Source organism: Monodelphis domestica, chromosome 4 (genome assembly GCF_027887165.1).
Source record: "Monodelphis domestica isolate mMonDom1 chromosome 4, mMonDom1.pri, whole genome shotgun sequence".
Taxonomy (NCBI): Eukaryota; Metazoa; Chordata; class Mammalia; order Didelphimorphia; family Didelphidae; genus Monodelphis; species Monodelphis domestica.
In genome coordinates, this window is record NC_077230.1 from 182,484,843 (window position 1) to 182,510,142 (window position 25,300).

A 25,300-nucleotide genomic window follows, 5' to 3' on the forward strand; every position below is an offset into this window, starting at 1 on the left:
CCTAGAGTTCTCTCATCTAAAAACTAAATCAGCCATGTGGCACTTTAAAAATTGGGAAGAGGAGCAGGGTGGACAGCCTGAGGCAAGACCAAGGTCCAAATCCCACTCCTGGCACGAGAGTTAGCTACTAGGCAAGCTGTTGAACCCCTCTGCCCCACTTTTTATAGCTATAAAATGAGGAGGATAAATACTATCTCAGGGTTGTTGCCAGGATCAGATGAAGAAATGCAGTACTTTGTAAATCCTAAGACACTACAGAAATGTTAACTATTATGAAGTTAGACATGAATTGTTTGGTGGTTTGGGTCCATCTCTCCGTGATCCCGTTTGGGGTTTTCTTGGCAAAGACACTGGAGTGGTTTGCCATCTCCTTCTCCAGCTCATTTTGAAGATGAGGAAACGGAGGCAAACAGGATTTAAGGGACCTACCCAGGTTCACACAGCTAGTAAATATGAGGGTCCAAATTTGAATTCAGGAAGATGACTTGAGGCCCAGCACTCTTCACAGCACCACCTGGCTGCCTGCAATCAATGTCAAGATTTTTAAAGCGACAAAGACCAACTTTACATTCTCTGGGACAAGAGTGAGGCGCTCTGACTTTCCATTTAGAAAAGGATTGTGAAGAACTGTGATCACTTTAATAAATGGGATTTTTTTTCAGGGTCACCAGGATTTTTACTCCTTTTGTGATCAAGGTACATTTAGAGGAAAAGGTTGTCTTTTCTAAAGTCCCAAAAGTCACTCATAGAAGCTATTCACCGATCCATTCCACAGAGCACATTTTAGTCCTTTATGACGTTCCGACAATCCTTTCATGTGGAAGTGTTGAAGAAAAGGATTTAAAAACGTAGAGAGAGACTGAGGAAAAACCAGGCTCAGGATGATCCCATTCTTGCCTTGTTGTGAAACTAACTTGGCTCATTTATTCTCTATTTTGTTCTAATACCGATAGGCTGCAATTCCACCCCCTCCCCACTCTCAACAATTCAAAGAAAGAACCTGAATGGAAATCTAGGATAAAGAGTCTAATCTTGGCTTTCTCTTTCCCCTTCTTTTGAGCCATGCCATGCCTTTTTTCCCCCCCTCTTCTTGACTTTCACTGTGGAACTTTTGTATTTCCAATCCACTGGTATTGGGACATTTTCTAAATATACAAAGCTATAGAAGTGCTGAGAGTCCTTGTCAACAGGCCTTACCCCGCCCCCCCCCCCCCAAGTTCCAGTGTTTAGGCCTGCGTCTCAGGCAGAGCTGAGGCACAGTTGTGCTGAGAAACCCCCTCCTGAGGTCATCATGAGGTTCCCATTAAGGTGTCTTTTCCCTTCATTCTATCTTGCTCAAAGAAAAACTAAAGGGGGTGGGGGGAGGGGCTGGCCAAGGCTTCCCTAATGATTATGGGTAAGTTTGTAGAGGAAAACTTCTTCATGGAGCCTTTTACTTCGTAGTCCTTAGACCTGGAAGGGAATTTTGAGGTCACCTCCATCTCTCATTTTACAGATGAATAAACTGAGGCCCACAGAGGTGAAACGACTTAAGGGGCAGTCAAGATTTGAACCCAGATCCACTCATTCCAAATCCAGTGTTCCTTCCAGGTTAGCTGACCAGAAGTAAATACTTAATTCTTTTTGGTGCTAGTTCTTACAATTTTACACATCTGGAGGCTTTGAGTGTCGGTAAAGGGTGGGCTTTACAAAAATAAAGGCAATCCAGGACACATGCCCATCGTCCCCCTTTTAAAAGGGGCATTATGGTAGTATATATACCTTATATGCTATAACAATATATGTGAATGTATAATTAAACAAAGCACATTGCCACAGTATAGACCATAAATGCATATTTATGAATATATAATGAAATATCAATGTATACACACTGCATTGCCATACAGATACCATAAAAATAATGCCAACAACCCTTGAAGCCCCTTCGGCCAGGGCACTGCCCCCAAATAATCTCTGCGTAGTTACCTTTTTCAATACAAGAAACTGTGAACAAGACGGACATGTTAGAAAAGCTTCCCAGGTTTTGACCAGAGCCCAAAGAAGGCTTAACGGTCATCCAAAGTCCTCTTTAACAGCAACTTGGGCGGCAGGCAGCACCGGGCCCGCGGCGCAGAGAGGGCCCGCCCTAAGCCACGCCGGGTCTTGTGGCTTTGAAGCGGTTTTCATTAGATTGTTTTGCATTCAGAACAGCCCATCACGGATCTTTTTTTTTCTTTTGCAAACTTTTTCAAAGTCCTGGTATTGCTTCTCGTTTCATAACTAAACTCTCGCGTTGACTTCACTCTTCCTACCTCTAAGCATAGACCAGCTGTCCTCAGACTGGGCTTTCCGAAGAATGGCCTTCCCAGCATTCCCAGCGTGGCCGCTGCAGGGGAGGGATGAGCTGGGCGCGGCGCTCTCCTTCCCTCCCTTGTTGGGGACTCGCCTCCAGGCCAGGGAGGCAGGGGGTGGGTACACCGCTTCTTACTGACCGTGTACAGACTGGATCCCAGAAATCTATGGCGCCGCTGGACACAACTGACTGCCTGAACAAGAATCTTCAATAGCTCCCTGTTGCCTCTGGGATAAAGCCCAAACTATTCAGCTTGGCAGTCAAGCCCCATCATACTCTGGCTCCTCCTTCCCTTTCACAGTTAATAGCACATGACGCCTCTTCACTCTGAGCTCCAGTCAGGCAGGCCTCTCCCCCCTCCCCCTTGGCACATCTGTGTCCCACCTGGGCCTTGGCAGAAATCGTCTCCCTGCCTGAAAATGCCTCCCAGCCTCTCTCAAAGCTCAGCTCCTGGGCTGTGTCCTCTGGAAGGCTTTCCAGGTCCCCTTAGCCGCTAGTTCTAGTGGGTTCTTTCCTCACATTACCCTGTAGGACTTCTTTGAGTTCCTCATTTTAAACTCTTATCTTCTGCCTTAGAATCAATATGGAAGTTTTGAAATCAAAAATTTTTTGGAAAAAAAAAAGGAAAGTATTAAAATCAAGTATTGGTTCCAAGACAGAAGAGTGGTAAGGGCTAGGCCATTGGAGTTGGGTGACTTGCCCAAGGTCACACAGCAAGTAGGTGTTTGGAACCACATTTGAACTTAGGACCTCCTGCCTCTAGATCTGGTTCTCTATCCACTGAGCCACCCAGCAGCCCCATATGACTTCTTTTAAAATAAACTATAAAGGTGGCCTCTGGGTAGCTCAGTGGATAGAGAACCAGATCTAGGGAGGTCCTGAGTTAAAATCTGGCCTCAGACCCTTCCCAGCTGTGACCTGGGCAAGTCACTTGAACCCCATTGCCTAGGGGAAGGTAAGGGTTTTTAAAAAATAAAATAACTATAAAATTAAAAATCCCAGTTTCAAATAAAATTCTATTTTTATTTTGTTCGTTTGTTTTATCTAGGGATGTTTACATGGATTTTTTTCTCATTTTGAAAAAGAAAAAAAAATTAGCTTTCTTTTCACTTACCTGTTGACATGTGTCTTTCCCAGTACATGGTAAGGCCTCTGAAGGAAAGAAGAATTTCTCATGCCTTCCTTGCACATTGCTTAATAAATATTTGAGGGATTGAATTGGAGATAGAAGAGAAAGCCATTCTGTACTTAATGGACCCCTGAATTTGCTTGACTTGAAAGGCAAGCTCCATCTTATCTTTGCCTTTCTTGGACCTCCGGGGACAGAGCTTTCTGGCCCAAACCTGTTGTCATGCCTATTGTTTACAACAATATAAACTTCAAATGTCCAAGGGCTAACTCGGGACCCATTCATTTCAGACCCTTGAAACAACAATTCGGGCAGTGTTTCCGAGGTCATCGCAGTGAGTAGGTGCCAGCCACCTTTTTTTGATCTGAGAAATTCAGAAAAGACCCTCTTCTCTTCCCATCCCAAATGGTCTCTCCAGTCCCCTGAAATGCACTAGTTTTCCTGACCAATATTTAGTCAGGGAGGCCTTTTGTCCTTTTCTTAAATGAGCTAAAGCCTGAGAGTAGTTAACTCTCAACAAGAAGCATCTCCAACAAGTAAGTCCGTCTAACCGAGTCGGAGCAGGCAGCTCCTGGGGCAGAGAGGTGACTAGTCTAGATTGTCCTACAGGTCTCTGTTCAGATTCCTTCAACTCTTTAAAATTAGTGAAAGAATCTACAACACAATCCACATTCGGAGGAAAAACTGGGAGGAGAAACACAGAAGAAAAACAACTGCTTGAATACATGGGTCGAAGGGATGTGGTTGAGGATGTAGACTCTAAATGAACATCCTAGTGCAAACAACAACACGGAAATGGGTTCTGATCAAGGACACATGTAATACCCAGTGAAATTGTGCGTCTGCTGTGGGAGGGGTGGAGGGAGAGGAGGGAGGAATAGAAAATAATCAAGGAATAATGTTTGAAATTGACCAAATTTAAAAAGAAAAATTAGTGAAAGAAAAACAAATTTTAATTTAATTTAATAAATAAAATAAAATTAGTGAAAGGTAGAATTCCTAGATGGGGAGCCCATTTTCAAACTTCAACCCCTGAAACCAGGAACTTTGGTTTTATGGAAGGTGGCATTTTAGAGTGTTAAGACCTAAAGAGCAGTTCGCCGGCCCACAAGCCTCTGTGACCACAGGCAGACCAATGAGCCTTCCTGGGATCTTCCCCTTCTCCAAAAGTACAGACACCTGCCCTGCCTCGTTGGATGGCATTGTGAGGAGAGTGCTCACAGCAGCGCGCAGACATTAATAAGGTGACTCAGTAAAACTAGGATTATTCATTAACCTTTCAATCTGCCACTCTCCGGCTCCTAGAAGCCTTTTGAGACACGTCTTGCAGAGTGAAGTGTTTGTTTCCTAATGGTGCTTCAGCCCTGGATCCTACATTCAGGAATTCACCGCGGGGGCTCCTCAGAGCGAACTCTGGCTGGCATTAGGGGTTACGGTGACCACAAAGACAGCTCCTAGCCTATTCCATCGCCCCCCCCCGTCACCCCTGGAGATGACGGAGCTCCCCAAACCCTAGCGAACAGGGCTTCACTGACCCGCTCTTTAGGAGTCACCACCATAGGGCTGACAGATCAAGTTGATTTTTTTTTTAAACCCTTCCCTTTTGTCTTAAAATCTACACTCGGTAATGGTAAGGACTACGCAATGGAGGGGTCCAGTGACTTGCTCAGGGGTTCCACTGCTAGAAAGTTTCTGAGGTCACATTTGAACCCAGGTCCTCCTGGCTCTTTTTCCACTGAGCCACCCAGCAGCCCCTCAGATTGAGTTTGTATATAGATTTTCTACCCAGTCACCAATCACTTGAAAAGTTGATTTTCCCAATCAAAGTTGACGGGTCTTGTGTGACTCATTGGAATTCTGATGGTCCTAACCCCAAATCAGCACCGTCCCAACCGTTGGCAAGATCTGGTAGCAAAGAGGAGAGGAGGAATTGATGTTTCAGTGGCATGCTTGGCAACCAAGTTCCCCGCGTTCCTTACGAATGTCGGCCATGATGGCATTTTTCATTATAAGCAGGGCACCCTGGCAACTCTGTCCTCAAAGAAATTTTAACCTTTTAAGAAAGGAAATTCGCTCTTCTCTGCCTCTCTCCACCCCCATAATTTTTCTTCAAAGTGGTTTCAGCCATTAAACATGTTTGGTCCAACCTAATCAAGAAGCCATTTGGAAGTAACTTGCTGCTGATAGAGCGAGTGCTACTGGGCTTCGTGCCCTGAAGTACTGGAATGAGTGGAAAAGCTGCCAGCCGCATTTCTGTCAAGCTAGCACACCCCTTCCCCACGTAGGCTACAGGATGGTTTTGTGCAGCGGGCAGCAAGCGGCCCCCAGCCCCGTCTGCCAATCACCGTTTAACTTATCAGCGGCAGCAAAAGAATTTCCCCAGAACCGCCACCTGCCGTCCTCTTCCAAATGGGGAATGTGGCGGATAAACGCACATTGACGCATCAACTGGTCATTGAATCCTTGACAGGGAGTTCCTAGATAATAAGAGCCCTAAAGGGAAAGTACCTTAACGAGAACCCTAAAAACAGCGGACCAAGCCATCCACGACACCCGTTTGCCTGCTAGGGGCTTTGTTTTAAACACGGGGAAATCAAGTATGTATGTTCTCATAATGGCAAACTGAGGACAAACCCACAAGCCAGCTTGGGGGGTCAGTGTTGAACGAGAGCAGAAAGCACTCAATTAATTAAAGTTTGTCTACTAAGGAAGATCCGAAAACAGACACATTTTGGTGCGCAGTTTATTTTTGATTGGCATCAAGTCCATTCAGAAGCAAATTAAAGTACAGCTTTGAAGCTCCCAGCCTGTTGCCAAGGTAGCCTTCACAATTCTAAAAGGTGGAGCCTTGCCCCGCCGTATAAGGCAGGGACACCCCAGAAAGACCGTGGCAAAAGAAAGGCTGTCCAGGAAAGACAGAGGGTTCTACCGTAAGCCATGATAGAAAGGGGAACATGTTCAACAGAAACGAAACCAAAACCCCCAAACCCACACAAACATAAGTAGTCGGGCTAGTCCTCCGGCATCCGCTAGCATGCATCTTTTTTCAAAGAAAAGTGCTATTCAGGCATGTCCCGGACAGATCTCACTCTACCTTTATCAGCAAAATACTTTTTCTATTCCAGAATGGAAAACACATTACCATGGATTAAATCCATCTTAGGTGGATGCTTTATTGCCATAAATCGCCAGTAAGAGAATGAATTTCATTTCATATGTTTTTATTGTCATGATTCTTCATAAAACACTTTCAAAACATTCTGTACATTTCCAGCCACTCAGAACTGCTTTTCCCTTCTATAAATGCCACTTGTTGGGTGGAGGTGCCAAGATGTCTCTGTACAAAGATGTACAATATGTACAGTCACTAAATGCAAGCTGTGTCGAGCGGAGGCTAGGGCGCTAATTCATGCCAGGGTTAGGGGGAAAAAAATCAAAACATTTCAACACATAAGACTTAAGTCTGAAACTCTTGTGGTTGTTTTCCTGTGCAAATGATTACTTTATAAACAAATATATGTATATATCATATAGAAAGAACTGGTTTAAATTCTCAGTTCAGCTAGAACCATGCAGCTGACTGGATCCATGACAGCGCTGCTCTCCTGGGCCCTTCTCCATCACGACTCTGGCCAGGCGGAACAGCTGCCTCCTCACTGAGATGCCACGGCCACCTTGGGCTGGACTACAGCAGCGACCGGAGCTTTAAATTTGGGGAGATAGAGGCCAAACTTGTTTTCGATGCCAGCGAAAGTGGCCGTGGCCAGTCTGTATCCACCGATGTGATCAGGGTTGGCGGGCGGAAGGTCAGCGATGCGGGATTTGGGTGTAGGCTCTGAGCCTGAGGGCTTGCTATTGGCAGAGAGAAAACAAACTTGGTTAACAAAACAGCCCTGGAGAGGCAGAGTAGTACTAAGCACAGAGCTCAGGGTAGGGTCCAGGGAGGGTCCATCGCAAGAATGAGTGGGCAAAGCCAGAGAGGAGAGCCCTAAGTCACCTATCCCAAGACGTGGTTTGCAAACAAGACGCTGCCAAGTCAGAGTGTTTTCTGAATCTCAGCAAGGGGCTAAGGGGGCTTCCCAAAGAGGAAGACATCCATTTGGAGTGTAAATAACAGAAAATTAAATTTGTCATCTCAGAAATTAGAGTACGTGTCAGGACAGAGGGGTGTCACAATCTGGGTTTCTGATGAATAAGAAACTGAAAAAGGGAGAACTGAATTCCAAGAATTTGTCTTCTCCTACATGGTCTGGGAGGGGAGAGAGACAATGTCTTAATTCCAGAGAACTGTCTATGGATCCTTAAACAGAAGGAGCTCTCCAAGTGCAGAAAAGCAACACTCAGAACAGCCTTAGTTTAAGGGAAATCTCCCTCAGGACTATCCCTCTCTGGGCTTTAATAGTGATCCAGCTATACTACTATTGGGTTCGTACCCCAAAGAGAAAAAAAAAACATTTGAACAAAAACATTTATAGCTGCTCTTTTTGATGTGGAAAAAAATTGGAAACTGAGGGGGTGTCCCTTGGTTGGGGAATGGCTGAACAAATTGTGGTATCTGACGGTGATGGAATATTATTGTGCTGTAATGAACGAAAAACTGCTTGATTTCTGTAAGAACTGGGAGGACCTCCATGAACTGATGCAGAGTGCAATGAACAGAACCAGGAGAACATTGTACACAGCAAGTGAAATGTTGTGGAATAATCAAATATGATAGACTCTGCTACTAATAGCAATGCAATGATCAAGAACAATCTTGTGGAACTAGTGAAAAAAGAATGCTATCCACATCTGGAGAAAGAATTATGGGAGTAGAAACGCAAAAAGAATATGACTTATCATTTGGTTATGTGGGAATACAATTTGGGGTTGTGGTTTTTAAAAGATTACTCTATTATAAATATATATATATAATATGTAAATAGATTTTGAGTAATAAGACATGTATAATCCAGTGGAATTGCTTGTCAGCTCTGGGAGTGGGGAGGGAGAGAACATGAATCATATAACTAAGGAAAAATATTCTTTAAAAAAATTTTTAATTAAAAAAAAAAAGAATATCCCTCTCTGTTTACTCTGATTCTCTATTCTCCCAGCAACCAACTGATTTTGTAATTTGACCTCCTACACAGACTTACCTGGAAGGTAACTCTTAACAGACAACTGGAACCAATTTTCAACCACATATAACTGCTACCATAAACTAACAAACTTTTGTGGAACTGGTTAATGGGAACTAAACTCACCTTCATCCCACAAATTATCGTTGATCTAGATCTAGAATGGACCTTGGAGGCCATCAAGACCAAGTTTCTTATTTTACAGAAAAGGAAACTAAAGCCCAGAGAATGTAGGAATATGCCCACTATTTCACAGATGATAAGTAGCAGAAGTGAGATTTGAACAGGTCCTCTGGGTCCAAAGCAAGTATTCTTTTCATGGTCTTGCTCTTTTCCTTCAACCCCTTTCTAGCCGAACTGACAAATCATATTTTCTCTTGGTCTGTAAAACTGAGTGCCAATACCTGGACCCCGTTAACACTACCTATAAGAACTCGAACAAGTTAGTCTCCCTAAGCCTCACTTTCCTCATCTGTAAAATAAGGGGGGTAGGCTTAGTTAGATGACCTCTAAGGTTCTTTCTCATGATTACTGAAGCTCTCCTTCTAATGATAATAGCAATAATAGCTAACATTATATAACATTGACTATGTGTTAGGTACTGTGCTTGTACAACAATCTCATTTGACCGTTACAACTCTATGAGATAGGCACTATTATCCTCATCTTACAGATGAGGAAACTGAGGCAAACAGTGTTTCAGTGCCTTTGCCTAGGGTCACACAAGCCAGTAAGTGTCTAAGGCCACATGAGAACTCCGTTCTTCCTCACTCCAGGTCTGATTTTGCCTGTTTTGCCACAAAAAATCCCTGAATCCTCCCCACACTGACCACCCTCTCTACCATTATTTAAACTGAATCAAGTAGTTTACAATGGGAAATTCTCAAATTTTTACTATATCAATGCCAGAAAAAAAAGAAGGATTAAATGTATTCTACACTGACTTAGTAATGATCTGTATCAGCTTAGAAATGGAAAAGTATTAAATACAAAGGGATTCATAATTAATGGAGTTATGAAGGATGAAAAAAATAACATTTTGTTAAAATCCAGGTAGGTATTTCCAGCCAGTACTTTGCTATCTACTCCTATTCTTCCCCAGACAGTGATGGAAGAGCCCTCAAGATACGCTGCCTCGTTCTCTCCTCGGTCTTTTTAATACCATTCCTTTACACGGAAGCATCCCAGAAAGTCTTTTTTTCTATCGGCTCTCTAGGAGCCTTAAAAACTTATCCCACTAAACAAAGTTGGGCTCTGCTCTCTCTTTGTAAGAGAAAAATCAACCCCAGCACTTACAGGCCTCCAAAATCGACGTAGAACCATCTCTGCAGAAGCTCGTAGGTGACCAGGGTAACCCCAAACTGGGGAGAGGATCGGAACACTCGGGCTGCGGAAAGGGAAGGAAGCGATTCAGTGAATTGCTCCACCAAGGATGGATCTTGCTTGCGGAGCCATTAAGGAAGCGTTCGACTTTCCCTCAGCCCCTACCTGCCGTCCCTTTCCAAAAGGCGGATGGCCCTTCTTCTCTCAGTATCTTTCTGAAACAGTCAATAACGCCGCTGTATGTTGTCTGACCGGCGCGGGCTGCCACTTGCAGCCTTGTCTTGATGACATCAGCAGGGGTTACCAAAGAAGCAGCAGGCACACCTTTCAGGAGAAAACCACATTTAATTCACCCAAAGTACCCTGTAAGAGAGAAATACTTCTAACCTCTAACAATATAACTACCAACTTTAACCCTTATGAGAAGCTTAAACTTTCTTAAACAGGCACTTGGGTGCTAATGGGAAAAAAGCATAGGAAGACTGTTAGCTGCTTCCACGGTCAGAACAAAACCTTTCTGTGCTTCTCCTAAATGAGGAATGTCATACATATTTAGGGACAAGAATTTGAAGTCTACATTGTATAGGAATCAAAAGAACTGGACAAAAAGTATGCAGCGCTATGAACAGAACGATTCCTTCCAAGATTACGTGTCAAGTTGCATTATCAATCACTTTAAATATCTCCCCTTTTCTTCTCAAATAAGATGTGAATATTTTATATTTTTTGTGGGCCATAAAGAAGGGTAAGCCCCTATTTAGTGCGCTGCTAAATTCATCTGACACCAACTTGTGGTGTTCTGAGCTGACTCACGTCGACCTCCTGTCGCTCTGTGAATATTAATAATTAGAACAGCCCGCCTGCAGTATGGGCCAATATCAAAGAGGAAGGTGGCCCCCTTTGGTACCAGTTTCTGAAGGGAGGCCCATTAAAGTAGGCCAAGGAGGAGGACAAACCACCAGTTTAAGAGACACAGGACAGCGAGCTGTTTAAAGGGCATATCATTTACTGCGTCTGAGATTCCCAGGGTCACATTGAGACTGATCAGCAGGATTCTGAAAATGGATTTCACAAACCCACAGTTCACTTATAAAAGCTAAAAGAGGGAACAAAGGAATAACGCAAAAAATCCTATTTTTTTAAAAAATCAATTTGACCAGAAGGATCACTGTAGAGCGCCCCAAGTTAGAAGGGCTAACAGAGGGGCAGGCGTGTTACAAGGAAAATCTAATACCACCCCTCTCCGTACCTTCCTGTACCACGTTTAACCACAACGAGGGGTAAATAATTTTCCTTAGCACAGCAATCAGTATGATTTTCAGTGGCTTCAACCATTTATGGGTAGAAATTAGAAATATTCACTTCTAATTTTGAGAGCTCCTATCAAATGGCTGTGGGTGAGAAGTTGGGATTGACAGCTTTTCATGGAAATGCCATTTTCGAGAACCACATAAGCTCGGGTCAGTTTATTTACTTGGCTCTCCCAACTGAAAAAGAAACCAACCACAGCTCGATCCCAGGCAAAATGCCTGACTGGGCTTGGACGGTTCATCCCTCGATGCTTTTTGTTGTTGACTTGGAAATGACATGAAGAAAGCTTGGCATGGGAGTGCTGACCCCAATTGAAAATGGAGAGACTTCAGTCAGAATGAGTGAGCTTCAGAGAGGAGCTAGGCCAGTACACCATACTAAGGACAGAGCAAATAAACTCTCTGGCTTTCAACTGTCCAATTTAATAAAGATAAGAGGAAGAATAAAGCAAATGATTTGCTGAAACATGGTAATTCTTTCCTGCAGCTCTGGTGGTAACCAACCTTGGAAGCAGTTTTTCAATCACAAGTTGAAAAGCCATGGGCATCCGTCCTATAGACACTGGTGTGGTCCTCTCCTGCCTGGGAGGATCTGGGGAAGTTTCTGGTACCGGTATTTGGGAAGAGGGGGATGAGCGGAATGAACGTCCTGCTAAACCCAGCAGAGTCACCCAGCCACAGAATATTTTCTATCAAAGCAGTGTCTGGACTCAGGGCTGGCAGGTCATTTTTTTTGCGTTTGGAGACACAATTATCCAAGGTCATACTCTTCTCGCCTTCTCTCCCAGTTGAGGAACTTCCTACTAATTTGGGTCTGCTCCTTCTCTGCAAATGACAGTTTTAGAGAAGTGCCTACAGCTTAGAAAAGTTATAGCTAGTATGTGTCAGAGGTGGGAGTTGAAGCCCTGTCCTCCTGGCTTTGAGGCTGCCTCTCCATCCCCTATATCATGCTGCATCTGAACATTTACTGACACACAAGTAAATGCTAAGTGACTTGGGACTGTGTGACCCTCTCCCGGGTCTCTATTGAATACTGAGAGCTCAAGAGGAGATCTTTGTTTGACTGACTGCCAACAAGTCACACATCCAGAAGAAAAATATGATGTTCTCTTTATGGTGGCAAAGAACTGGAAACTAAAGGGATGTCCCTCAATTGGGAAATGGCTGAACGAGTTGTGGTATGTGATGGTGATGGAATACTATTGTACTATAAGGAATGATGAGTAGGATGATTTCAGGAAGAGCTGGAAAGACCTACATGAAGTGATGTGGAGGACTTCCGGTTAAGATGGCGGCTTAGAGAAAGCTGAAGTTCAGATCTCCGGAAAACCCTTCCCGACCGATCTCAAACTAGAAGCTCCTAAGGCGCCGAAATTCAAAACGATCAACAGCACAGACCCTGGGAACCCTCCTCCTGGACCTGGACCCGGTTCAAAAGGTACGGCTCCCCTTAAAAGCCAGAACCCGAGATCCCTCGGACCTCAGGGGTAGGAGCGCAGAGTCCAAGGCTCCCGGAAGCGGCAGCCGCGCCGGGCTCAGAGAGCAGGGTCTGAGGAACAACAACCCTCAGGGTCTTCTACCCAAGTCCCAGTCCGGGTGAAAGTTACTGCCTGGGGCTTCCGCTGCAGAGAGCCTTTGGTCCGGGTGAAAGTTACTGCCTGGGGCCTCCGCTGCAGAGAGCTGGTCAAAACAACAGCAACCCTCAGGGCGGGCAAGACAGCCTCACGGGCTGGATCCTGCTATCCAAGTCTCAGTGAAAGTCTGTGCTCTCGGAGCTTGGGGAAGCGGCAGCCCATCCCCCCACAGGCCCACGAAACAGCCTCACGGCCAGGGATTCTGAAGGCAACTTCCGGAAATCGAGCCAGGGGGAGAGTGTGGCCTCGTGGTCCGACCCTTCCATTCCAGTTCCAGTGAGGCATATTCAGTTTAACCCAGGGAACGCTCATAGAACCAACATCTGCCCAGGACTAAAGCCTCTGATCACCAGACAAAGACAAGAAAAGCCAATCCTCCACGTTCAGAGATGACAAACTCCACAGAAGCACAGAAGCCCCAAAATACCAAGAAAAATAAGAAGAAAGGGGCGACTCTGGACACATTCTATGGAGCCAAAATACAAAATACAGAGCAGATAGAAGAAGATATACAAGAAAATGCTCCAAAATCTTCCAAAGGAAATAGAAACTCTCCACAAACCCATGAAGAATTTGAATCAGAAAGGACCAAAAAGATGGAAGCCCTCTGGGAGGAAAAGTGGGAAATGATGCAAAAGAAATTCACGCATCTACAAAACCAGTTTGACCAAACTGTAAAAGAAAACCAGGCTTTAAAGCAAGAACTAATAAAGCAAAGCCAAAACACCAAGAAATTAGAAGAGAACATAAAATATCTCACCGACAAGGTGATAGATCTGGAAAACAGGGGGAGAAGAGAAAATTTAAGAATAATTGGACTCCCAGAAAAGCCAGAAATAAACACCAAACTGGACATGGTGATACAAGATATAATCAAAGAAAATTGCCCAGAGATTCTAGAACAAGGGGGCAATACATCCACTGACAGAGCTCACAGAACACCTTCTACACTAAACCCCCAAAAGACAACTCCCAGGAATGTAATTGCCAAATTCCAAAGCTATCAAACAAAAGAAAAAATCCTACAGGAAGCCAGAAAAAGACAATTTAGATATAAAGGAATGCCAATCAGGGTCACACAAGACCTTGCAAGTTCTACGCTGAATGATCGTAAGGCATGGAACATGATCTTCAGAAAGGCAAGAGAGCTGGGTCTCCAACCAAGAATCAGCTACCCAGCAAAACTGACTATATACTTCCAAGGGAAAGTATGGGCATTCAACAAAATAGAAGACTTCCAACTTTTTGCAAAGAAAAGACCAGAGCTCTGTGGAAAGTTTGATACCGAAAATCAAAGAGCAAGGAATACCTGAAAAGGTAAATATTAAGGAAAGGGGAAAAATGTTATCTTCTTTTACTCAAACTCTCTTCTATAAGGACTACATTTATACATGAAGTGATGTGGAATGCCACATAGAAAGAGCAAATACTGGGGAATGATCAAATGTGGCAGACTTAGCTACTAACAGCAATATGGTGATCAAGGCCAGATCTAAGGGGCTTGGGAAAAAGAATGCTACCCGCCTCCAGAGAAAGAACTGTTAGAGTAGAAAGCAGATGAAAACATACAATTTATTACTTGTTTTATTTGGTATATGTTTTGAGGTTTGGTTTCATAAGATTATACACTTAAAAAATGAATAATATGGGAATATGTTTCGTGTGATAATACTTGTATAATCCAGATTCAATTGCTTGCCAGTTCCAGGGGTGGAGAGGGAAGAAGGGAGGGAGAGAGTTTGGATCATATGACTTCAGAAAACTTATGTGGAAATTTGTTCTTAAAATAAAAAATGAAACTTTTTTTTTAAATATAGAAGAAAAGCATGAGATAGAAGAAAACCCATTCTCACTCTTATGGAATACACCTTTCAGACTGAAACCTCATCTGGTACCTAATTTATGACTAAATAAGCCTCTTCTCCCTCTTGCCTCCCTGCCCCAACCCCTAATCACCTTCGAAGTTATTGGTTTGCTTCACCCAAGATTTACAGTAGGGTAGAAGCTTCTGCAACATGTAAATGATGAAAGCCCAATTTAGATGGGCAGATCTAATTTGGCTACAAGTTGCTAAGCGGCATTAAGCTGTTTATCCACATTATGCAAATGTAATTAGCTCTCATCAGAATTAAAGTATATCCCACAAAGGAGACTGGTGATCATATTTAAACTAAGTCATCTACAAACAATAATCCTGCTCCAAAAAAGGAACAGGTACCTGTAGATTCTATATATCCTAGTGAAAAGAAGAAATAAAAGGTTCTTTTGATTAAGAAAAAAAATTACAGTTACCTGCCATAGCTCCAGCTGCCAAGAGATTTAAGCCTCCAACCCGTCCGTTTTCATCAGCGAGGAGGAGTTTGCAGTGAGCATAAACAGGAAAATAGATGGCAGAGAAGGGAATGTCTCGCAGGAAACACGCTTTGGCACCCTGTCATATCCAGAGAAAACAGTGCACACCAGTTGTATAAACAGGGAGAATTAAGCAAGCAAGTTACCCAACTGGGAAAAAAGGTCTCCAGGTGAAAAGCCAGTGGCAACTGCAGTAGTTTTTCAGAGGTCAAGTGACTTAATGGGTAACTACCTCTGGGGAAGGAGGAATATTGGGGAAAGGACGAAATCCTAGGGTCCTGATTTAGTTCCAAATCACCAGCAAAGTCTCCCTTTGCTAATGAGAGAAACCCAAGAGGGCCAACAAAGTGCCAGGTCGGTTCATGGTAAAACACGGTAACCAAGCACCAAGGGCCAGAGGGTACTCTTTCTGGCTCCCCTCTGAAGAGAGGCACCAGAGCTGGCATGTAGAGACCAGAAATGGTGACCCTCACCTGTTCTCCTCATTTAGGGGCAGGGGTAGCGGGATGGAGCTAAAGATGGGATTATGGAGCAAAAAGATTTTTCAGCTCTGGCTGCCAGTTAAAAATGACCCAGAGTCTGTACCCCAAAGAGATAATGGACACAAAGACTTGTACAAAAATATTCATAGCTGCGCTCTTTGTGGTGGCCCAAAACTGGAAAACGAGGGGATGCCCATCAATTGGGGAATGGCTGAACAAACTGTGGTATATGTTGGTGATGGAATACTATTGTGCTAAAAGGAATAATAAAGTGGAGAAGTTCCATGGAGACTGGAACAACCTCCAGGAAGTGATGCAGAGCGAGAGGAGCAGAACCAGGAGAACATTGTACACAGAGACTAATACACTGTGGTATAATCGAACGTAATGGACTTCTCCATTAGTGGCGGTGTAATGTCCCTGAACAACTTGCAGGGATCCAGGAGAAAAAAACACCATTCATAAGCAAAGGATAAACTATGGGAGTGGAAACACCGAGAAAAAGCAACTGCCTGAATACAGAGGTTGAGGGGACATGACAGAGGATAGACTCTAAATGAACACTCTAATGCAAATACTATCAACAAAGCAATGGGTTCAAATCAAGAAAACATCTAATGCCCAGTGGACTTACGCGTCGGCTATGGGGGGTGGGGGGGAGGAAAAGAAAATGATCTATGTCTTTAACGAATAATGCTTGGAAATGATCAAATAAAATATATTTTAAAAAAAAAGAAAAGAAAAAAAATGACCCAGAGACAAGCTGCCCCACCCAATCTCAGGGAGTATCTTTCCAAGCTACATCATCCAGGAGTTACCACCTGCCTGGCCTTTACCAGAGCAGATGACAACTCACTCTCCATTACTTTTTTCCCCTAATGGCTCTGTTTTTGAAAAGACAAATGTCAGTCACAGAAAAACTTCAAGGTCTCCTAAAGGCACTGTATGAAGAGAAACAATTTAAAGTATCAAGAAATCCAGCTTGGGGAGGGTCAGTGATGAGGGAAGGAACGAATGAGGAAGTGGGACAGCCAAACCCGGAACCAGCTCCCAAGAGGTCAGCTCCCTTCCCGCCAGGTGGTTCTCACTAGACTATACCAGAGCTGTGTGACTCTAATGTACAGGATTCCTACCAAAAGCTGCCGCGACACAGGCAAATTTACACGTTTCTAAAGTGTTAGCTCTATAAATAAATCTGCTTCCAGGAGGATGCTTTGGAAGGGCTGTGCAGCTGCTTCTGGTGCAGAATTTACCCCCTTGTACCAGGGAAGGGGATGGGAAGAAAGACTTCCTTGTTTAAGAAAACTAATAGCTTCTGCTCCATTTCATCTGATCTGTAATGATGGGAGTAAGTATACCTGCAGGGAAGGAATCTGTTGACTGGCATTTTGCTAAAGTACAGTATGGTGTGGGGTGGTTGGGGTGTTTTTTTTTTTAAATGGAATTCATTATTGACAAATCCCACCACTTAACTTCTTAAAAACATCTGAATGCCACCAGACTCTACTACTGTTTCCCAGTCGTCAAATTATTAAGACAAAGGGAGGCTCCCACTGGGAAGATAACAATAGAGATAACAGATTCAAAATAAATGTAAGACAATTTGAACTCCAAAACAAGCACAAAGGAAAAGCTGGGAAACTTTTCCCAAACCCCCACCCAGGGAAAAGATGGTTGGCTGAAGCCAGCGGGTCTACAACAGCAGCCTCCCTGGGGAGAGGCATAAAGGCCCAGGGACTGGAGTGGGGCCCCCCCCCAACAATGTTTGTGTATGCCACCGCTCCAAACACAGCTTCAGGTGTTTCTCCTTTTGTCTTTTTCTTCTCCAGAGGCCACCTGGCAGGGAAACATTGGTTGGGGATTGGGTTCCGTTTTTAATGTGAAACGGTCTTGTCTGACAAAGTTTGGTTTCCATAGTCATTCCCGCCTAACGTGTGGTCAATCCCAGACTCTCCAGAGGCTGCCTTACCTTGTACAGCCCGAAGATCCCCAGGTCCCGAAGAACATTCAGGGCACTGACCCTGGGGCCCGTGGTGATCTCTCCCGCTACCTGCAACCGAATCTTCACAATCTCCAGAGGGTTAGTAAAGATGACTTGAGAGCCTCCAGCCTGCAAGAAAAGGAAGGAAACAAACAGGGAATTTCGCTAATGAGGGCATGAGGCAGTGGCCAGTCCACTAGCATTTATTAGGTGCCTCCATGCGTGGGCCACATTGCAGCTGCCCTCTCCGGCAGGGCCAAAGGAGCTAATCCCCACTGGTGGCGGCCCTACCCCGAGCGTCACTGTATTGGCTCTTTTCATTCCCCAGGCTGGAAATGGGAAAATCGTTTGGTTGGTTGCTGTTGTTGTTTTTTCAATCCAGGCTGTTCCTGACCATCCTTTTGTAATAATGAAGAAAATTAAGGATCCCTACCCAAGGGAGTGGGATAGATGAAAGAATAAGGGTTTTGTTCATCTACTAGCCTAAATCTGCCCAAAATCAGGCTATGAAAAGCCTACTGCTATGTAGGAGGCACAGGACCGAGGCTTGGATCCAGAGAAGTTGTGAAATGACTTGCTCAAAATGGCATAGGTTGAACCTGGGTCTCATGATCCCACGACAGTGTCTATCACAACCCTTCACATGTAATAAAAAGTTGTATTTACATAGCTGTATGCTTTAAGCCGGCATTTCCATTCATTCACTCATATAGAGCACTTACCAGGTGTAAGGCGCAGTGCTAGATGCTTGCCAGACAGAGACAAAAACAAGAGTCTCTCCCCACACGGTGACCTACCCTCTGGCCTTGGTTTCCTCTTCCATAAAAACGAGGGAGCAGTTACATTCTAGCTCAGAGGCTATTATCTAGGTGCTGCTGGGGGCTAGACGGAGGGCGCTGCCACCCGTGCTTCTCCTGCCTTTGTATCCTCTGAGTCTAGCACACACGAGGCATTGAATGCTTTTCAAATTAATTGTTCAGTCACTTGCCTCCTATAAGCACCAATGTAACAGTCTGAAAATCCTTCTCGGCTCTTATTTCTGAGCATTGGAGAGAGCAATCAGTCTAACTTGTGCATCCTCAGGGCTCAGGGAATGAGCCACTCTTGTTCAAGTTTCAAATCTAACGCCATGAACACAGCGGTGACACAGTGCGCCCCTTTAAGAGAGAGAACTTAAGAGGGGCTTAGGCTTCCTAAAGCATAGCTCAGAAATGGGATGCGAAGCCTCCGGTAGTATGTACTCACTCCACTCCTCCCCCTTGAAAATAGCATGCTCTACTAGTCTGACTGACAGAAACCTCAATTGGAAAAATGAGTGTTTTGCATCTGAAATTTATGAAGTACCACAGAAGAGAAGGAAAGGCACCAACAAGTTTAACATGAGTGATACCATCTCTTCCTTTGGTTTCTACAATATGTTTTTTCTGTCCCTCCCTTCTTCCCTCCCTCCCTCTTTCTCTCTCTCCCCTCCTTCTCTCTCTCCCCTTTCCCTCACTCTCTTTCCTTCTCCCCTCTATCTCCCCCTTCTCCCACTTGCCTTCCTTTCCCCCTCTATCTCCCCCTTTCTCCCACCTCTTCATTTCCCCTCTCTATCCCCCCTTTCCCCCTCCTCTCTTCTTTCCCCCTTCAATCTCCTCCTTTCCCCCACTCTATTATCCCTTTCCACCCTTCTTTTCCCCTCGTCTCCCCCTCAATCCCTCCTTTCTCCCACCCACCCACCCCCTCTCAGAAGTTTCAATTGCCTCTGTCCTAACAGAGGAAGAAAATTCCTCTTACACATCTCCATCCCATAATGGTAAACTACTTACAAAGACCCGCTCGATGCAAGAGGCCTTTCACCAAGGAACATTTCATATATAAGCAACATCCTCAATAGGGGACATGCAGTCCTGTGCTTTCTCTATTGAGCAGAAGGTGCATACAATTTGGCTTTTTTTTTTTACTTTGAGTTTAAAGTTCTTTTATTTTTTCCTAAAACAATAAAGTATATACAAAACACAGGCAGGAATGGTGCCTATCTTCAGGTGGCTTATTCTTGCTTTCCTCTGGCTAAAAACTATAACTTTTTCCTCCAGGTTCTTGGATAAATTGACTCTCCCAATTATTTGGAAATGATTATGTTGGGGTTGGATCCTGAGCCCTCTCCCCCTCGTGGGAAACCTATTGCTCATTATGACCCAGGACAGTAATCCCTTCTTTGTCTATAGAGCAGGGAGAGGCAACAAGTTTTTGCTGCTCAGTCTCATCATCTCCTGAGACTGGAGCCATATGCAACAGCCCAGCTCCACACCCCCATAATGCCATTGGCACAATGGCCCAACACAATGATTTGACCCAGTTTTGCATCTTGATTTTCCTCTGTGTGTCTCTCCCTCTTTTAATCTGTTGCCCAGCAGGAGGAAACATTTCGATGTTTCAGTCTCAGCAAACAATATTTTTTTAACAGATTGCAGGGTGACAAATTATGTTAAAATGATAATCCAAGTAATTCCTCTTGATGGAGTGTTAAAGACCAAACCAATTGGAAAAGTATATGAACTTCCTTGAAGTCATGCTTTAAAATAATGGTAACAAAGACAATCTTGGTCCAAATGTTCTCTATTTTCTAAAGTAGATCAAAACCACAGCTGACAAAACCACACATTTTGACCATAATACAGAAAATTTGTGACTACCAGACAATGTCAGCCCCTGGCTAATGTTCATTAAGTGGGGACATTATGTTTAAATAAATGGGAACTTAGTTTATGTTTTTAATCAATTATAAATAATAGCATCTTGCCAGGCAAACAAATAACCTCCCTCAGTGAACCCATACACTCTCATCCCTACAAGGGGACCAGTTTCAAAATAGTTCTCTCAATTCCCTTATTCAAATTGCTATTTCCACTCCTTTAAGAAATTCACCAAATTACTCTTTGAGGCATACAATTCAACAAACATTTTTTCAAGCAACTGTTACATACAGAGCACCATGGAAAGAGAAAATCAGATTTAGCTAAAATATGGTCCTTGCCCTCATGAAATTTGTACAATGGTGCTGGGGAGGGGAGGTTGGGACATAGAGAGAGAGAGAGAGAGAGAGAGAGAGAGAGAGAGAGAGAGAGAGAGAGAGAGAGAGAGAGAGAGAGAGAGAGAGAGAGAGAACTATATATAGACAACTATATATAGACATCTATCATGGGATTGAATCCTGAGCCATCTCCTTGTGAGAAATCTATTGGAGAAAGGAGACATAAACACAAATAAGGAATACCATATGCAAAGAAGGAAAAAAGCACAGAGGACAGAAAGTGTTCAGGGAACAGCAAATAGTCCAGATTATCTGAAGTATGTATATTAAGGATATTCATAGAAGATATTAATGGTCTTGAATACCAGGCAGAGGAGCATGGACTCAATAAGCAACAAAAAAGCAGCTGGAGAGTTTTGGGGACAATCAGATCTATGCATCATCATTCTGCAGCAGCAGCAGCATGGCTAACAATTCTCTGGTCCTTTAAGGTTTACAAAGCCCTTGACATACATAATCTCATTTATGTGTGTAAAGGTATTCTATAGCTCAGTAAGGCAAGTACTGTTATTATCTCCATTTTTACAGATCAGGAAACTAAGTCTCAGGGAGGATTAAGTGACTCATCCAGGATCACCCCAGCTAATAAGTGTCTGAGATAGGATTTAAACCCAGGTGTTCCTGACTCTGGCCCCAGAGCTCTACCCACCACACCAGCCTGGGGCTTTCTTTTGAAAATGAAAAAGGCTCACAGCTCAAGTAGGACAATTAGGTGGACAAAGGGGTTGCTTTTTTTCCTTTTCTTTTACAGCACTAATTGTTGGTTCTCTTCATTACAATCACTTAGGAAGTAATGGTGTGTACAATTATGTCTCAGGTGTTTTACAAAACGAGATCTGACCAGTGAGCGCTCAGATGTAGAGGCACATACATGCCCATCCCAAGTCACGTAGGCTGTGCTGCTCTGTTCCAGGCTCTCACACAGTTGTTAACATGCGTCACCACTATGGGTTCTGCTTTCCTGGATGCAGAGTAGCATACCGCAATTGCATTACCCGTGTAGGCTTTTTAAAATGAAAAGAAATATCAACTTCTGTTGAGCTTCACCATTGCAGGTGGATACTGTTCAGGTTATCAGGCAATTCTGGGGGGAAGAAAAGAAGGTCCCTAACAATTTACCTAAAAGCACAGAAATCTTATAGCCCTTTGAGTAAGGGCATCAAACTCAAATAGGACATCCCTGCCTGAGTCCTACTGACGTGGAAAATGACAGATGGACATTATGTGTAGTATTGTCCTTTTATTTCTTTTTTCAAACATTTCCCAATTATATTTTAATCTGGTCTGGGGGCACTAGGGAGCAGTAGGTGGCCTGCTGATTTGACACCTGTGCCTTAGGGGGAAATGGCCTCAAATGGCAAGGCTGCCTGAATGCTGATTTTGAAGTCAGGAAGACCTGGGTTCCTATCTTATCTCTGAAACTATCTGTGGGGAATTTAGTAGCTGGAGGCTTTGAGATTGTGTTCTCATCTGTAAAATGGGGATAATATAAGTAGAACCTGCCTCATAGTAATGCTGTGGAATAATAGATGTAAAGTGAGAGATGCTGCATGAAAAATGGTTCAAAACTACAGAGCATTATATAATGTCAATTATCATTAGTCACTAATTAATAGCAATAATAGTAATAATTTTTAAAAGCAAAGCATTTATGGAAGAAGTGCTATCTTTTAGTATGATATAGACCCATAATATGAACCTAAAAATTCAAACATAGGTAGATGTGTGGTTGTTTGTCCTTCATTTTGGAAGAGAATAGATGACATCACCCGGTGATATTGCTACTTGTTCATGAATTGTATTTAAGTGAGACAGAGTTGTCCAAATTCTCCTCACTCTCTCATCTAATCATCAAAGTCCAGTGGCAGGACAAAAATTAGGGTGACTGATGACGGCCCAGGATGCAGTGGGTGACCTTGGCATCTTCAACGTCTGACCAAGCTCTTAGCACTCCACAAGGTCTGCTTCAGCTGCCTTCTTGGCCGCTAGAATAAATTGTTCTCATCTGCCCAGTCCACCGGGGAAGTCTTCACATGCTGGGGTAGACACCCCCTTAAATCACCAATGAGTTTGGAGCCTGTTGGTTTCCCTCAACTTGGTTTAAAGAAAAATGTTAACCATCTCTGACCAGTCCTTTATTCTGTATCACCTTACATAGTCTTCCTTCTTTAAAAAAAAATTCTTTAGACTTATCTTTTTATTTTTTTATTACATTCCTAAGCCTCTTTTGTGCAAGGGCAAGGCAGCATGGGACTACAGAGAAGAGCCACTGACATCGGAGTCACTCGAAAATTAATTTTGTTCCTTAGCGTGTGACTTCAGACAGGTCATGTCACTTCTCAGAGGTTCATTCAGTTTCCTTATCTGGAAGAGGAGGAAGTTAGACTCTTGACCTCAGGGGTCCCTTCTAGTTCTAATTCTATCAGTCCATGAACCATGGAACATGAAGTGTCAGACTTTAAGCCAAAAGAAACCATGATAAGAGACAATTCTACAATATCAAATGGAGATTTTCAAGCCTGACATTTTAAATATTTTTTTCTTACACTGATGGAGAAATTAGATGACAAGCCACCTACGGTTACATGTTAAGGGTTTTTTTTTTGGCTTCCTCCCTGACCAAAAAAAAAAATGGTCCAAGAGCTTCAAATTGTTTTATTTCATAATCATCATCATCATCATCATCATCATCAAATGAGGTCATTATTAAGCACCCACTGGCACAGGGGAGATTCCTTTCTAAAACTGAGTCAAATACTCATACTTGATCTAACTTCTATCCTTTTATTTTCTACATAAAGTTGTCATTTCTTTCTTTTAAATCAATTACAAGAGATGTCAAATGTTGACAAGTTTCATTTTGAAGCGAGGTTATTTCTATACAAGAGAAATTTAAGGAATCCCTCAATGCTTCCATTTAACCTCACTTTATTTAAAATCTGTCTCTTCCTAACTCTCCACTACCATTTCCCCCCTTCACCACTTCTCCCCTTCACCCCCCAACCCCATGAGAAAATAAACCAAGCAAATCTGACAGCAAAGGTTATGGAAGAAAAGACAGCAGATTGAGATCCAGGCCCAAACCCCTCCTGACCTGCCTGAGGCTGGAGGGGCTACACAAAGGACCCCACAACATTTGCCCTTTGCCCTTTTGATTCCACCCCAGAGGCAGAGTCTACAAAGGAGTGGCCAGATCCTGCCCGTCTCAGTCCCCTGTTTACTTCCTACTTTGAACTGCTGCCTCCAGGACTGCAGCTATTTCCCACTAGCCACAAAAATGTGACTACAAATGCTCAATCCTGTCGGGTTTTTTTAAAGAACAAGATGGAAAGGCAAAGTCCTCCATAACAAAGCCCCTGCTCTCCTGCTGGAAAATATGCTGTTTCAGAGTTCCTTAGTGGAGTAACCACAATTTACTCAATATCTCCCAGGACAGCGCTGACCACAAAATACATACATTTAAGGTGGTAACTCAGACCAACAAAAACCACAGAATTAGCAGCTGAGACAGACTCGGTCTACTCCTACTATTGGAGGGAAGGAGGAGTATAATGGGAAAAAAAGTAGAGGGGATGTCCGTCTTTCCCATAAACACAAACAACTATCCAAGGACCAATAATAATAACAATACCTAGTATTTATATAGCATCTATTATGTGCTAAACAGCTTACAAGTATATTTTTCATGGGGTTCTTGTAACAACCCTTCAAAGTAAGCGCTGTCATTAACCCTAGTTTACACATGAGGAAACTGAGGCAAACAGATTACGTGACTTGCTCAAGGTCTCCTAGCTACTATCTGAGGTTGAATTTGAAGCCACCTTTTTCCTGACTTGAGACTCAGCATTCACTATGCGATCCCATAAATTAGGATTGGAAGGAACTTTAAAAGTCATCAAATCCAACGGCCTCATTTTACACACCAGGCGAATATAATCTCAGTCAGGATTCACATCAAGTCCACCAAAGCAATTACTTCTATTATACTGAAGCTCAGAGTTCAATCCCCCCCCCCCCCTTTTTAATCCAAAACCCTTACCTTCTATCTTAGAATCCATACAAAGTATCCATTTCAAGGCAGAAGAGTGGTAAGGGTTACACAATTAGGGTTAAGTGACTTGCCCAGGTCACACAGCTAAGAAGTGAAGTGTTGGAGGTCAAATTTGAACCTGGGACCTCCCATCTCTCCCATCTCTTGGCCTGGCTTTCTATCCACTGGACCATCTTGTTGCCTCCTTAGTTGTTTGTTTGTTTCTTTCTTAACCCTTATCTTCGGTCTTAGAATTAAGACTAAGTATTGGTTCCAAGGCAGAATAGCAGTAAGAACTAGGCTACTGGGGTTAAGTGACTTGCCCAGGGTCATACAACTAGTGTCTGAATCCCAATTTGAACCCAGGACCTTCTGTCTCCAGGCTTGGCTCCCAATCCACTAAGGCACCCAGTTAGTTGCCCATCTACCAGTTCTTAAAAGGTTTGGGGTTCTAAATCTCCACCTATCTGAGAATGTCCAAATTGGCTATAATCAAATACAGATATACCTTGGAAATATCCTAGAACACTG

At 43.5% G+C, this 25,300-nt stretch overlaps 1 protein-coding gene across 3 annotated transcripts in view; it reads right to left on the reverse strand.

Moving 5' to 3' along the window:
* Positions 1–6,193: 6,193 nt before the first annotated feature.
* SLC25A12 (solute carrier family 25 member 12) overlaps positions 6,194–25,300 on the reverse strand; it is a 122,585-nt gene continuing 103,478 nt past the window's right edge. For all 3 annotated transcript variants that reach the window (XM_001376047.5, XM_007494366.2, XM_007494367.2), the window contains 5 exons: positions 17,655–17,795; positions 15,144–15,282; positions 10,073–10,231; positions 9,881–9,971; positions 6,194–7,316 (listed from right to left, as the gene is read on the reverse strand). In XM_001376047.5, the coding sequence (XP_001376084.2) occupies positions 7,118–7,316; positions 9,881–9,971; positions 10,073–10,231; positions 15,144–15,282; positions 17,655–17,795 (729 nt within the window). In that variant the 3' untranslated portion in view covers positions 6,194–7,117. The remainder of the gene's footprint in view (positions 7,317–9,880; positions 9,972–10,072; positions 10,232–15,143; positions 15,283–17,654; positions 17,796–25,300) is intronic.